Raw genomic sequence first — 16,003 nt, 5'->3', positions numbered from 1 at the left:
AGATTTCATAACACCAAACTGATGTTTGGACAGTACTTCCACCACTCCTTTCTTCATTCAGAAAGGTGAAACTGCTGTGTTAAAAATACAACTTTACAAACTCCAAGTTCAAATCAAAATTTTATTTTCATTCAAGCCTCAGCTGACATCTTTAGGCAGAAAAATACCACATCAGAAGTAGCTAGAAAGCACGCCTTATTTAACATTAACTAGAATGACTAAAGATTACATTTGAAGAATTTCACTGATACAGAGATCCTTTGCTTTAGTCATGCCAATAATGCCAAGTGAGGATTATACAGAAAATGGGATGGCTCAGTAGTGCCCTCGCTAAGGCACTGTACAGTATAAACTGGCATTTGGTGGAGGGACTGAAGACACATTTATGCCACCATAATGGATGCACCAGGACTGAGCAAATATTGAGATGAGAGGGGAAGAATAAAACCATAATGACTCACTTAAAAAACAGAACATGACCATTTTCCAGGAAATGCAAAATAGTACAGACAATTCTCAATACCTTTTAGTTAACTGAATCTCTGGTCCAGATGTCTGCTTAAAGATGCTACTGTTACTTATTAAGATTAGACTGGAAGTTCAGTTTGTGAAACCAGTCTCTGAACTTTAGTTTTAAATGACAATTGAAGACATTTAAGATACTTAAATGATACTTCATAGAACCCAATGAAGAATAAGTAGCTTCCTGATTTGCACCTTTTGCTCAGCCTGAAGATTTTGCATTATGGTAAGTAAATTCCTCTTTGTATGAGGTATACTTCAAAGCATAATAACATCTAAACAATTTCAAACCAGCCTCCATATAATTTCAGCAAAGCAGATTAAACACTCTTTCACTTAACAGCCATGCAAATCAAACTACCAAATTTCACAGAGCCTATTGTAAGAAGAGATATGTGATATTCTGGGACAAACCTATTTTAAACATTTAATACAGATAAAATGTGGAAAATCAGAATCTTTTACCACGATTTTTAAATGTTGATGACAAAATGTTAATAGCTTCACAAGCAATGGCATCCCTTTTTTCAAGTATAGTGAAGTGTTCGTTGACTGCATGGAATCATGTATTGGCTATTTGCAGAGATGGCCTATTTCACAGTAAAGCAATGACACTTGTAATGCAAGGAAGTTTCAGTGCTATTTTATAAAGCTTCCATCTTTAGATTGTACTGAGGTAAAAACAAAACAAACAAAAAAACCCTCTGAAGCCTAGCTGATCATTATGTATAAACTGCCCAGTAAAGAGTTTTTCCTAGGCTATCAGAATTATCCAAAAATGTTGAGATTAGAATGCTAAAAAGGTTATTTTTTAAAGCCAAGTAACAGAAAAATAGCCTCTGGGATGTTTGCCACATTTTTATGCATTCCAGTTATGGGTTTTTCTTTGAATACTTTTTGGGTAGCAAAGCATTAGGACAATATTGCCTTCTCTAGAAAGAGTTAAATGATATCTATGGCAGCAAAATCTTCTAGCTAAATGGTTTTTATTTAGAATTACTTTAGCTACAAACTAAAATGCATTTCATACTGATTTAGTACCACACAATCTACATTAAAAAATAATGCACTTATCTGTAAGGAACCAAAGGCTGTTTTTCTCCAAACATGCAGTATACATATACTGGCTTTAGCATTAGTCTGTGTGTAGAAATATCTGATCAAAATATTGTTATACAGCTGGGGGAAGAAGCTTTCGTGATTTTCTAAAATCAGCTGTTTTCGACATAAGCAGCTTTTTGAAACTACTTGGCAAGCTTAAAGGTACATTTTTTTATACTGGATAAAATATCCATAAGCTTAGATCAATAGAACACAATGAATAAATATATAACATTGTTTAAAAGCTACTATAATGCTCTCAGGAGCATTTTCAAGCACATAGGTCAGTTATTCCCAATAGTAATTCATATACTGAACAATATTTTGATCTTGTCAGAGCATGCACATGTAAAGAATGTGCTAGACTTAAAGAACAGCCAAGACAAGTAGTAAAAAACATGTTTTATTTATACGGAAAAGCTTCAAGTCAATTTTGTTAAAATGTCAGAGATTATATTGCCCACATGGGATAAAAAGTCAGCTGTGAATAGAACAAAATTAGTTACATTTCCTTCTACAGAGCAGTGCAATTAGTTCACATTGCAATAAAAGTATGCAACAGAATCAAAACCATGTGTTTCCCCATAATCAGCATACTGAAGATTAGAGTGCAAAGTTTGTTTTTAGAAGTCTATCAGTTTATAGAATATTCCTTTGGGAAGGAATACTTCACTCATTTAATAGCAGTTGTATTTTTCAATACTGTGCAGAAAGTCTAAAATGAGTTGAAATATATGGTAAATAAAATATAGTCTATACAGTAAAAAAATACAAATTATACAATGAGCTAACAAAGAATGACATTCAAACAGACTTACAGGACTGACATCTCAAAGACACAGAATATTTATTATGTACCACCTAGTTTTCAGCAAAAATAATTTGGTTGCTCTACAACTGCATTATGAATCTTGTAGGCTGGAGATGCAGATGTCCAAGTATCTTTAAAAAACATAATAAATGTCTTTTGCAAAGCATACAGAAAGGATAAATACTCTCATCACAGTCTTCAGGTTAATTTTTGTAGTTAATTTCCTTGTTCCAGAAACACACTTATATGGATAAAAATCAAAAAGGGCTTCATGGTACACTGAAAACAGTAAACTGTGCTCCATTTACTTCTAATTTTGAAAAACCCTAAAATGTACAGTACTCTGGTATATAAGAAAATGTCTTCAAAGTTTACATTGCATATTTCTGTGTCCATTCTCTTGCATGTCTGTTATATCTGTCCAAGAAAAAAAATGTAAAAATATACAAGCTTATGATTCACAGCTATGTTATCATATACCAAATATAGTCAACTACAGATAGAAGAGCTTAGAAAAGCCTTCCTTAGCCTGGCACCCTCCAGATGTATTGGGGCTGCAACACCCAGAATTCCCAGCCATAACAACCATGCTAAGAAATTCTAGGAGCTGCAATTCCAACACACATTGAGGGTGCACAATTGGGAAAGCTGGTCTTCAATAATATTGGAAAGAATAGACATTTCTGTTCAGTGAAAATTTAAAGACCATGAACTGTGGTCTGCAGCAGCCTATCTGCTCACAGTTGGATAAAAGAGCAGGTGCTTTGGAGGAACCACACTAGCTGAAGTGGACAAATGTGTAACAGCTGGAATACAAAATGTGTTGCCGATGATTTCCATGGACAAGCAGGGAATTGGATGGAAAAAACCAGATCCACTAATGACAAAAAGTCCGGGATATGCATCTGCTGCTTCCCATGCAAAAAAAAGCAGTTTTTTTTTTTTGGGTAGAATGTGAATGTACCCATTCTGATTTCAAGAGGTTGGAAGCTCAGAGGAAAAAGTGCTGGCTCAGTGAGAAAACATGGATTAAACAGCAATCTATTTGTACAGCAACTTTTTCTGATACGGTAGAATTTTACAGGAACAAAACAGCAAGCATGTAGAGCCACACAGGTACATGGTCAACACTTCAAGAGATAAGCGAGGCTCACCCCTTCCATATTAACTGAAGGATGACAATCAGTGCTATGAAGTACTGTCATCTTACTGTGCCTTCACGTCTTTTTTCCTATTCTTATCTTAGGACAGTTAAGGAGATGTTTAAAAATAAACCAGATGGTTCAGTATGTGAAACATTTTCCAAGCTTTGTAAATCGAAGTATACTTACAGTTTGCCTACTTACCTTCCTCAGATTAAGAACAGATATAAAACACACATTGTCTCACCATTCCAAAGTATAACAGCCAATAGTTTTAAGATAGAGAATCTAGCAGCTAATGTAAATCAGTTTAAACCTTAGTTCAAAGCTTTGAACTTGTTAAACATAAAGACTTCCTCGCGTTGAACTCAACTCATGTTGTTTACATGAACAGGGCTACGGTTGTGCAAAATGTTCCACATACAGAACAGTCAGTTTTGGGTAGTCCATGCCTGAACTGAAATGTGCATGTTTTCAATATATTGGTCTGTTTATGGAATAATCTGGAGAATGACATAATGGCCACAAGATTGGAAGAGGTTAGTCTACATGCTAACTCCGAAGAAAGGAGATTTAACAGTGTGCAAACTATCACACAATATCCTTGATTTCACATGGTAGCAAAATAATGCTTTGGATATCCAATGCAAATTAGAGCCCTACATGGAAAGGGAGATCTCAGATATTCAAGTTGGCTTTAGAAAAAACCGAGAAACAATAGATATTATTGTTGATGCCTGCTAGATAATGAGAAAGCCAATTTATTAGTCTGGGACTGTAAATAAATAAAGAAGGAACAAAGGCCAAAGTTTACCAAAAATATATCAATCTGTGCTTCATGGATTACAGAAAGGCCTTTAATTGGAATGTGCTTAGGAAACTGGGAATCTTGGAACATCTCATTGTCCTCATGACAAACAATGCAAGTTAGGAAGCCACAGTCCAAACCAAACATGGAGAAACAGACTGGCTTGGCAAAGGAATGAGACAAAGCTGTATACATGCTGAATATATATGAAAGGAAGCTGGACTGGAAGATGAGCAGAGTTTTAAAACTGGAGGGAGAAACATCAATAACCTGTGCTATGCTGATGACACTACTTGGATAGCTGAAATGCAAGTGATCTGAAACCTCTAATAATGAAAATCTAGGAGCATGATGAAAAATTGACATAAGGCTAACTATAAAGACCAAACCAAAGACAACACATAGAGCAACTAGTCTTAGAAATCACAATGGAGTGGTAGAGACCTTCTGCTTTTTAGGATCAACAATAAAGGAGCCAGCAGTTCAAGAAATACATCCCAGACCAGTACTCAAATGAGTAGCAGTGGAGCCCTTGGAAAAGATATTCAGATGCTGTGATTGACTATTACCTACAAAGATCAGAACAGTGCAGGCAGTGGTTTTCCCTGTGACACCCTATGGAAGGAAAAGTCTGACTTCAAAGAAGCAAAACAGAGTTGATACTTTTGAACGTTTGTGTTGGTGAAGAAAGTGAACAAATGGATAACAGAACAATTCAATCCAGACTTCTCGAGGCACAAATAACCAGCTCAAATTATCATATTTTGGCCACATTATGTGAAGTCTGTCTTAGCTATCTGGAGAAGTCTGTGATACTGGGAAAGGTGGAAGGAAAGAGAAAAGGTACAACCAGCAGCTAGGTGGTTAGACTCGATCAGTGGTAATGGTTGCACCATCCGAAGACCTGAAAGACCAGGTTAGGGTAGATCATCATGGAGGAAATCTACTGACTTGATGGCACATAATAAATCAGTATATTGGGAACAATATGGGGCTCTTTTGCTCTGGATATGGAATGCAGCTGTTCCAGGGGAGAAGAGTTGAGGGTGCAGGGAGGCGGGGAACAGTGAGAAAATGCCAGGGCTGAGGAGGTTCCTTGGTGATGGCATGTGTGGACACTGGTAGCAGATGGGGGGAAAGAAGAGCAGGCACTGGGAAGATTGGTGGTAGGCTGGTGGAATATGACACACTAGTATATTGATGGCAATAACAGGGGATGCAGGAAAAGGAAGGAAGCTGAGAAGATTGGAGGTAACTAGGACACAAGCCACATAGAGGAGGTAAGAGAGGGAGGAAAACACATCTGCCTTGCCCTATTTGCCCCGAAAAAACACTTTGAGATCCCTCTGGATTTTGATTTTGGCTGAAACTTGCAATAACCAAAACATTATGGGTGTTGTTTTGACTGCCCTGAAACAGCTTGGCAGAACTTCAGGAATACAGTGGTTTGCTTTGGGTTGAACAAAACACATTTTCCATTTTGTGCACACTCCTGGACAGGACAATGTAGCTTTTTGGTAATGATACAAAAGTGGTTTTCACTGCCAACTTCTGTAATATTTTTGGCTTACCAATCTGATCTGCAGCTCAGACCCTGCTTAGCATTTTAAGATAGCCAAAGTTGTTTTGGTGCTGCCACCTGCTACAGACACAGAACTTATTCTGAACAACAAATCAAAGAGAGCAAGACATAGCATACAAGTTCATTTTAATGATATCCAAAGCAATCAAATGAAGTTATCTTTCAATTATGCTAGGGACATTACTCTAATTCTGATTTGAGTTTGGCTTTCATAACTTAGTAAAATAGCTTATATTCAAGAATCTAGGGACACAACTTACATGTGCCCAATCCTTGTTTTTTGTAGTTTGTAGCCCAAGGACTACTGATTTCTGGTAAGTAAATTCAAATTACATTTTGTAGTTTTGGACTGAACAGTCTAAACAAATGTTGGTTTTACTCTGGGCAAATCTATTTTATAGTTTGATTACAAGAATGTTTCCCCTTGCCTGCCCACATGCAGTCCAACACATTTACCAACGCCATTTGTGGCCTATTATCCCAAAAGGTATTTGCACCTATAATCCAAAAGTTTAACTACATATTTTAACCAAGCTGACAAATCATCATTCAAGATAAAACTAACATTTGTGACAAACATTAATTGCTACTTCGGTTTAAGAAATATGAATTTAAGATATAGAACAAAGGATGAGTATAAGAAAAGAAAATTCAGAATGTAGATAAAAGTGCAAAATACTATTAATAATAAAATCATTCTTCTGGAGTTAAGACAGTTAAATAGGCATTTTTTTTCAGTCAGTTTAACTGTCTTAACTCCAGAAGAATAATTTGATTATTAATAGTATTTTGCACTTTTATCTACATTCTGAATATTCAATAACTGAGTATCTTTGGGATTCAAGGAGAAAAAGCAGAAAAGAGCAAACCATAGGCTTACAATTTTTGAAATAATATTCATACATACTTTTCCTTGTCTGACTTGTAGATTTGTGCAATATCGGGTACTAAAGGGTCATCTGGATTAGGGTCACAAAGTAAAGAGCATATGGACAAAAGAACTAGAGTGAAAGGGAAAAAACATCAATTAGACGTTTCATGATGCTACTAATTAGGCCCCAAAAGTAGCTACTGATTTTTCATTTGTGACAATTCAATAGTTCCTATTTTCCAACATTTGATGAAACTAGCTGCTGCCCAGATTTATGAGCTCCTGTACTCACAGTATTATTTGGGTATTCCAACATAACTGCAACTCTGCCAAACCCAGTGGTGCTTCCTAGTCACCTGAGGGAAATTTGGCCTCCTTATTCTAGCGGTCCAACGGAAATAATAATACACACTTCAATACATCTAAGCATGCAATATTCCCCCTTTTTATCCCACTCCCAAGCTTAAAAACAATGCAGCAGTTCCACGTTAACCTCATCAAAATTCATGTGCCATACATAAATGTGCATAAGCAGACACCAAATACCTATACTAGTCCAGGACATGCTTTAGGGAAATATTTTACTTTTTTTCAATTAAAAAAATGGAAGTTTACCATGAAACAAATTTTGGCAATCCTCATTTTTTAAAACAAAACACTTTATCACATGGGAGTTACTATTTTAAAAATGCAATCTCCAATTCGCTGCTGAGTTTTATTAGTATCTTGTCACTGAACAAATTATAACTGAACACTATTTTAAGAGAGGCTGTTTCCATATCTCCTTTTTTGGCTGGAGGGTCTCCTTTTCCAAAAATATTTTTAAAAAGTATTAAGCATGGCAGTTTTCATGGAAGCAACTGTTCAAAATGACATTATACTTCTAGTGAGGCCAGTTCCCGTCTCCTGACCCCATTTTTAAAGCAAATAACTGGCCACTAAAAAGTATTTTTTATTATTGCAGAGTAATTGAAATGCATGAAATGGATCCAAGGTACTGAAGTTGGGGAAAAAATGCTATATATGAGTGGCAACTCAAAGTTGGGTTTCCATAGGCAAAGGATATTTAACTTGGAAGGCAGCCTTGCCACTCATAAACTCCTTCATGCACACACTACACAACACAGGACTCTTGACTGAGGAACACATATTGCAAAGTAGTGGTGCAGATTTTAAACAAATATGGGATTGCTTCAGTCAACTGAGTTGTATTCCTTTGTAGATGAAGAATATGGGTAGCTTTTGATTCAAAACAATGTGACAGTAACAGTGGAATAAAGCAAAATCCTGTGGAATTCTATTATGTTTCATTCTTAATGTCTGAGACATAAGTCTATGGAACACAGTGCTACATTATTTAATAAAACCTTAAACCACTGCCACCAAAATAACCCCACTGTACCTTATAGAAACTCAGTAGCTTGGTTCCTATGGCATAAGCATGGGGTTGACATCATCACTAGAGAATAGCTCTAAAGATGAGTAAAATTAAGATTGAGGAGTAAAGTGTTGTTTTTCAGATGGTAAGATAATATTGCTTAAAGTGTACAGTTCTTAGTTATCCAGGGATAGTTATATTTATAGCATTTTATATAGAGACTTTTAGAGCATTTAATAGAGACTTTCCCAGCTATGCAAGCTATCATAGCTTATGGCTTTGTCCCTCAGGTTAGGTCTTCCTAATGTTTATTCCAGCTAATCCCTCACAACCTAAAGCAAATGCTGTGTAGCAATATTCCTCTGCCTCCAGTTTGTCCTGCTGCCTCTGGCATCAAAGAAGATTTGGATATTTCAGAAACTATTTGCTAAAGTCCTTTTTGATTTGCTTTTTTGCTGAATATATCTGATACTGAATTTTGCTGCAAAAAATCAGGAGACAGGTAGCACCTTTTCCAACTAACAAATTTTATTAAAAGGCACAAGTTTTTGTGAGCTGCATGAAATGTGTGCAGATTAAAAGGTGTTAATCAAAAAATGTGCTACCAAACTGATTTTTTACTACCATAAACTAACTCTTCCTACAATGATTTTTGCTGCCTCACGAAAGCTTCACAACTATGGTACAATGGTCTCCTGCTCTCCAGGTCTTCTCCCAGAAGAGCTTTCTCAGACTATGCAGGCTTCCTTCCTTCCTCTGAAGGGCCCACTTTCATCCCTACAGCCATCAACTTTAATCATCTTTTAAAATCTCCCAAGACAACAGCGACTGTCTTATGCCCAATACACAGTGACAAATTCCGGCTTCTTGTCTTGGTTATTTAATTATCTCACTCGGGTTCCTCGTAGAATATAAACCTAATAGAATATATACCTAAAAAGCATATTGTTAGTATGCTTCACAAATACAATTACCTTTAGATACAGTCAGTGCTGGTGACCACTGTGACCTCAGGATATCAAGACAAATACTTCCATTACTATTTATGTTTGGATGGTATATTTTTGTAGTGAATGCAATCTGCAACATAAGAATGTAAAAAGTAATTAAATTGCTTGTACCACATATACTAGATATCTTCTATTTTACAGGTAGTCCTCGCTTAGCAACCATTCATTTAACAATGGTTTGGAGATGGCTAAAAAGTTACTTATAACCCGTCCTCAAGGTTACGAGCATTGCACCTAACCACCCTGTGGTCACGTGATCACTATTTGGGTGCTTGGCAACCAGCTCACATTTATGATCGTTTGCAGCGTCCCATGGTCACGTGATCATAATTTGTGACCTTCCCAGCTGGCTTCCAACCCGAAAGATCAATTGGAAACAAATGACTCACTTCACGACCGTCACAATTCACTTTACAACTGCATGACTCACTTCACCACCATGGTGACCTGTTTTACGACTGCCGCAAAAATGGTTGTAAAATCAGGTCCAGTCACATGGTGCCTTGCTTAACGACTGCATCACCGAGAAACCAAAATTCCAGTCCCTATTGTGGTTGTTAAGTGAGGACTACCTGTACTGTTTCATCTGACATTTTTCAAAGCAAAATACCTTTATGAATAAGCAGTGAAGAGTCATTCCATGCCAAGTCAACAAATAGGACTATTTGTTGGATGATTTTCTGAAGGTTTGTCAGACATTATATATACTGAGTAATATCTAATAGCTCGACCTCTCTTTGGAAGGACTAAGCAATCCTCATGCCCAAATCAAGGTCACATTTTCATAAAACACATACTCATTCTTTTTTCCAGACCCAGTTGACTCTAAGAGATCATCTGTGGTGAAATTCATTGTCTTGTAGGAGTTATTGGATCTGGCAAAATGAATGAATATGAATGTTATGAATTCATTCGAACACACATTTTTGCAACATCCTAAAATTATTAGATTCTGAGAAAAAATCATTATGCATATTAACTCTATTTTCAGACAGTTTTTAATATTTTTGGATGTCCATATTCTTCTGCACTGCATACATATTACATTGAAATTTATGATGAGACAATAGGAATAGATTCTTCATGCCCTTTTTATTGCTGAGAGACTTGTTTAGCATTGGAAAGATAAATTTATGGCCCAGTTACTCAATGGACTCAAGACTTGATGTTGATCATGATTTATGAATGAGTTGCTTTTAGATGTAGAATACACACACACACACAGAGATTATAATGAAATAAGGTAATATTTTATTCAGACTTTTGTGTAAAACTGTGATATACATATATACATCCATAGTACAATGATTCAATATATAGCATAGAAGCAATTAAAATCAATAGTCATCATTAGCCTAAAACAAGCAATTAAAGCAAAGTGTCCCTTTGAGGCTTCACACAACCCTAATATATAATGTCTATGTAAACATGTCAAGAAAATCAATTTCTGTGATGTAGCCATTTTATGTTATTTTTTCTGCTGATTTGGTAGGGAATGAATTTGATACTTTTTCTTCACACTGTTGTTAACACAAGGGTTGTAACTAAATTACCTGGGTAAAATACACTACCACATAAAAAGATTGAAGCTTTAAGTCCCTTTGATCTTTATATAGTTTTATCATAAACGTATGTTGTCAGAGTAATTTCCAAGTCCACCGAAAAATTAAAATCACAATTATATTAGCAACAGGCCGCTAGATGCAGGTTCAGACCACTGCTCTTGGACAGCCAATGCATTCAAGTTCAGTGCATCAACTCCTGCCTTCCTATCTGATAGAATTTCTCTGGAAAAAGAAAATAAATGCTAGATATGACTGCAGAGAGAAAAGGAACATGCCATAAGGGGGGAAGAGCACCAAAGAACAGGCCTGAATGGTACGGTGGCAAGAGTGTGTGTGGATCCCATGAAGGCATTGGGAGCATGAGCCTCCCAGTCTTGGTAGCACCACTAGATACTAGGGTAACATCCCTGTTCTAGATTGCACATACAGATCAGAAAGCATCAGGTTTTCTCTAACAAGCACAGTGGCAAGCAAGTTTTGTGGGTGGAGGAGCAGATACCAAGCTAATAGGATCTGTTTTCTATTCCCTAGGACCTCAAAGATCCATCAACCAGAGTCTGTTGTAAAATACATACATTTAAAAATGATTGTTTAAAAAAAATTAAGCACAGGAATAGCTGAAGCCACCATGACAAATTTAGAGTATTATGAACTAATTTGTGTTTTGAATTCTTCTGTGGTTGTCTCAAAATGCTCTGTGCTCTGATCTATTTATTCTATTCTCTTATTTTAGTAAAATATCTATGTCCACCAAATTTTCCCTTCAGAACATGAGGCCAAGCCCTGATATTAAAATGAACAAATTGCATTTTTTAAAATAACGTTTACCTTTGGTGGTTTGAATGGGTAGTCCGTTGGAAAATGGACTGTAAGAAAAAAGACTCCCCCTTGATAAGCACTGTCAGGCTGGAAAACACACAAAATAAAAAGATAAAGCTTTTCATCTTTTGCATGCAATTCATACCTAATTTGGAGTGCAGATTATAGGCTACAGTCATTTTTTAGTCAAATTTCATCCAAACCTGACAGAAAATCTTAATTATCTTTTTCTTCAAGAGATTAATTGGTTATCACCACTATTTTAATCCTTATACCAATTCACCAATTCACAGAGAAATCATCCAGATAGCAATTTTAACATTATTTCCTCCATGGTATGAGGCAGCACTCTTAGCTTTATCCTAACATCTAAGCTCTAATCCATCTCAGTAACAAGGCTGCCAAATAGTGATTTCCTTACAGCTTTAAAGTATAAGTTATGGAAAGTGATTGGTGGATTTCTTGCTGGTGGGAAAAACATCCATCAATTGCTCTCCCCATATTAGGTTAGTCTGGGAAAAAAGGAAATTCTGATGGATGGCTCAACCCATGAATGTAGCTATCTGTCCGTGCCTGATCTGTGGGGAAGGTGCTTTCTGCCTCTTCTGTTTTACCTGTGGTTGAGCCAAAGATTATCATTCAAGGAGGAATCTATTTCAGAGGGTAGGAACTGGAAAAATCCCTAAAATGTGACATAGTAATTTTAACATGAGGAAAAACTGATCGACCTTGATTGCATGATAGAGCTGAGTGCGTAACAACATGAATTATTATCAAGTTATTCAAATAGCTGGCTGTTCCTGTATACATGGCCTGTAAGGTCAACATCATCCATTTAAACTGATCACATTCCCAAAGACTCAGCATGTGTAGGGACTGGAAAAAAGAAGTAGGGATTAATTGAGAGAGTTCTACAGCCATACAAACTGCACCGTTTTGGACCTGAACCAGAAGGTGGAGAGCAGAATCATGAAGGTCTGCCAACAGAGGGAAAAAATGAATGAATTCTCCAAATATTTAAAGAGAATTTCTAATCAATAATGATTCCCAAATCACACACTAAAGATGACGTCTCCAAACAACAGTGCAGAAAACCAAAAGAAAATACAGAAGAGGAAAAAGAAGGATGATAGGGATGAAAAAAATACCTTGGTCTTTTCAAAGTTTAATGTGAGGTGGTCAAAACTCAGCTGAAACCAACATGGAACTGTATCTTTAATACCTAATGAACTCAGAGAAGACGGTAACATTTTGTGATCAAGGTGGTCAAATACTGCAGACAAAACTCTGAAACCCAATAGGGTCCATTAGGTGTCTGGGTCGGGCCGATTGAATAGACCCTGCCTCCCTGTGGGGGGGGGGGAATAGGTGTACTATGGTCAACTCCAGAATTGTAATGGACCTTGGAAAATGGGGGGAAGAGATGCTGCCAGGGAACAATTTGATAAAAGAGGGAGGAGTCCACAACTGAGTAACGGGCAGAGAAAGAAACTTAGAAAGGACCCGCCCTTGGTTAAGGGTTACGCGGTAAATAGGGATGGAGGGAGATTCATACTTTCAGACTTGCAAGACTGATGTCAGCCCTCCCAGGTAAACAAGACAGGAAACACAACCAGATGAGCTACTTCTACTTTATTGTTAGGCTACATTAACAGAACCTTGCAAGTGTGAAAGTACTCCTGCCGTCATCACTCCTGAATTTCCCGTGTGCGGCTCACCTCTGCCTCCTGCAATATCTCCCATTGCTCGTCACACCGCAATCCTATCCCGTCTGACTCTGACTGCCCATTCCCCTCGCCCTCTGTCCCCCTCCGCCAACCATCAAGGGTCCCATGCACAACGATCCTTAAATCCTTCCATTCTCCTATTACTATTTAAAGCTAACCAAGATTTATTCTCTGACTTCATTCACATATTACACTGTGCCAAAAATAAATTTAAAAAACCATTACAATTTAGGTTGAGATGCATATGCAGAAATCAATTGTTAAAGCTTAGTTTATTATTAATGAATAAACAGAAGATTAATTCAGTTACAAAAATTACATACTTACAGGTCCCATAATAGTTGCTTGCCAATGAAACACTGAAAAACACAAAATATTATTTACCTTATTAAGTATTTAACTATACAATAAGAGGGAAAATATATTTTGTCATCAACTATAAAGATCTTACAGTCATCTCCAACAGGTCCAGCTGAACAATGTGCAGGTGGATCACGCTGCAGATCACTTAGCTCCTGTAAGAAACATAAAAACATTTGGAAGGTTACACAAGCAAACTCAAAATTAATTATTCAAATTTGGGTCCAATGTATTGATTTGATCAAGTGTGCTCAAAATCTACAACCAAAAAAATCAAAATAAAGTTTAGTCAATAGAAGATAAAACTCAATAAATGCCCAATGGAACTAAGACGATTAGTATTGAGCACTACTGCAAGATAATGTAAGTGATCTCCACAGATTTAGTGCATATCATATATATTTCATTATCATTAATACAATCAACGACTCCCACATTATTTCAATTCTGAAGTTGTCAGCCCATGTGGAAAGACCTCAGAACACTCTGTTTATTTAAGGCAAAAGGTAAGGCAAAAGTGAAACATGATCTAGTCTGACTAGAACACTGCAATGAATTACGTCATCCCAGAATACTGCATGGGTCAAGCAAAAAGCCAGTGATAATTCATGCTATTGTGTTTTCAGTTTATTTATTTTATTTACTAGCACACAATTTCATTTAACAATGAGATCTAAATTAGAAGTTTCTGAGAGGTAAAGATGAGATTCTCCGGCATACAAAATGAATAGGAAGACCCAGTAAGTCTATGAAGGTTACAAAGTTTGATTCTAACAGAGTATACAAATACTAACGTACGCTGTATTTCATTTACTTTTTAAAAAGTTTATGTTGCAACAGAAGTGAACTGCCATATACAGTAGCACACGTACGAACTTTCTGACTGTATACAGGCAGTCCTTGCTTAACAACCATTTGTTTAGTGACTGTTCAAAGTTATGATGGCACTGAACAAATAGTACTTATGCCCAGTCCTCAAAGTTATGGTGAGGGCAGCTGGGGCTTTGAACTAAGCTGCTGGGCTGGTCAGCTGGTGCTTTGTGCCACATTGCTGGGCTGTGGCAGCTGGGGCTTCGCACCACACCGCACACTTCTGGGCTGGGGCTTCGCACCTGCTGCTGGGCTGCGGTGGCTGTGGCTTTGCGCTGTGCTGCTATGCTGGGGCAGCTGGGGCTTTGTGCTGGGCCACAGCAGCTGCTTGTATACCCACCCACCCCTGGCAGCAGCCACCCCAGCCCAGGACCTCCTTGAGACTTCCTGCCGGCTTCCCCATTGACTTTACTTGTTGGAAGCCGGCAGGAAGTCATGAGGTCCTCGCATAACAACCCACCATTCTCACTTAACAACGCAATAGGGACTGCCGGGATTGCCGTTGCTAAGCGATGCAGTCACACAACATTGTGCTTTATGACTGCATCCTTAGCAATGGAAATTCTGATCCCAATTACTGTCACAACCCGAGGACGACCAGTACAGGCCACTGGACTAGACAGGCTATCAGCCTGATCTAGTAGGGCTGTTATGTTCTTATGTGTAACAAGGTAGGATTTAGTAATATAACAGATAAAATTTAATCATATAAAAATAAAACTAATCATATATTATAAGCGCTATCATAAATCAATTGTCAATTTCTGCATTAATAGCTCATACAAGTACAGGTAGTCCTTGCTTAATGACTGCCTTGTTTAGTGACTGTCTGAAGTTACGACGGTGCTGAAAAAGTAACTTTACAACCAGTCCTCACACTTATGACCATTGCAGCGGCCATGTGATCACCGTCTGTACCCTTCACAGCCAGCTTCCAACAAGCAGAGTCAATGGAGAAGCCGGCAATAAAATCGCAAGTTGTAGTCACGTGATGTCTTGCTTAACAACCGCAGGTGATTCACTCAGAGTCTGCAGCAGGAGTGACCTCGTAAGTCCAGTGCAGTCCTGTGATGTTTTGTTTAACAACCATGTCATTTAGCGATGGGATGGCTGGTCCCAACTGTGGTCATTAAGCAAGGACTACCTGTAGATTACCTGTGTAAGTCATGCAGAATTGCATTAAAATTAAAAGCCAGGTTATCAGTTATAGAAAAACTGAAAAATAAAATAGCTTTTATATAATGGTTTCAGAATTAGATATATTTTCCCTTATATTAAATGCAATATAAAAATACTCACCTGAAAATTTTTATTCAAGAATGTCTTCAACTTCTTCATTATAATATTATAGCTTACACTCCATTTTACAATTCAAACTATCTTGTTTTCTACAATTTAGATATCTTTTCCATTTTTTGTGTGTGCATTGTTAGCTAA

At 37.2% G+C, this 16,003-nt stretch overlaps 1 protein-coding gene across 4 annotated transcripts in view; it reads right to left on the bottom strand.

Annotated features, from left to right (window-relative positions):
* Positions 1 to 107: 107 nt before the first annotated feature.
* The window catches only part of UBE2D1 (ubiquitin conjugating enzyme E2 D1), a 31,832-nt gene continuing 15,936 nt past the window's right edge, over positions 108 to 16,003 (bottom strand). For 3 of the 4 annotated variants that reach the window (XM_063307470.1, XM_063307471.1, XM_063307473.1), the window contains exons 2-7: positions 13,788 to 13,851; positions 13,664 to 13,695; positions 11,619 to 11,696; positions 9,190 to 9,295; positions 6,874 to 6,967; positions 108 to 2,851 (exon numbers count right to left, since the gene is read on the bottom strand). In XM_063307470.1, coding sequence (XP_063163540.1) covers positions 2,806 to 2,851; positions 6,874 to 6,967; positions 9,190 to 9,295; positions 11,619 to 11,696; positions 13,664 to 13,695; positions 13,788 to 13,851 — 420 coding nt within the window. In that variant the 3' untranslated portion in view covers positions 108 to 2,805. Of the gene's footprint in view, positions 2,852 to 6,873; positions 6,968 to 8,239; positions 8,310 to 9,189; positions 9,296 to 11,618; positions 11,697 to 13,663; positions 13,696 to 13,787; positions 13,852 to 16,003 lie in introns of those variants that run through there. The other variant, XM_063307472.1, reaches the window with a different exon arrangement.

The sequence above is a fragment of the Candoia aspera genome, chromosome 6 (assembly GCF_035149785.1).
Source record: "Candoia aspera isolate rCanAsp1 chromosome 6, rCanAsp1.hap2, whole genome shotgun sequence".
NCBI lineage: Eukaryota > Metazoa > Chordata > Lepidosauria > Squamata > Boidae > Candoia > Candoia aspera.
The sequence above is the reverse complement of the archived record's forward strand: the minus strand, read 5'-3'. Positions and strand labels throughout refer to the sequence as shown.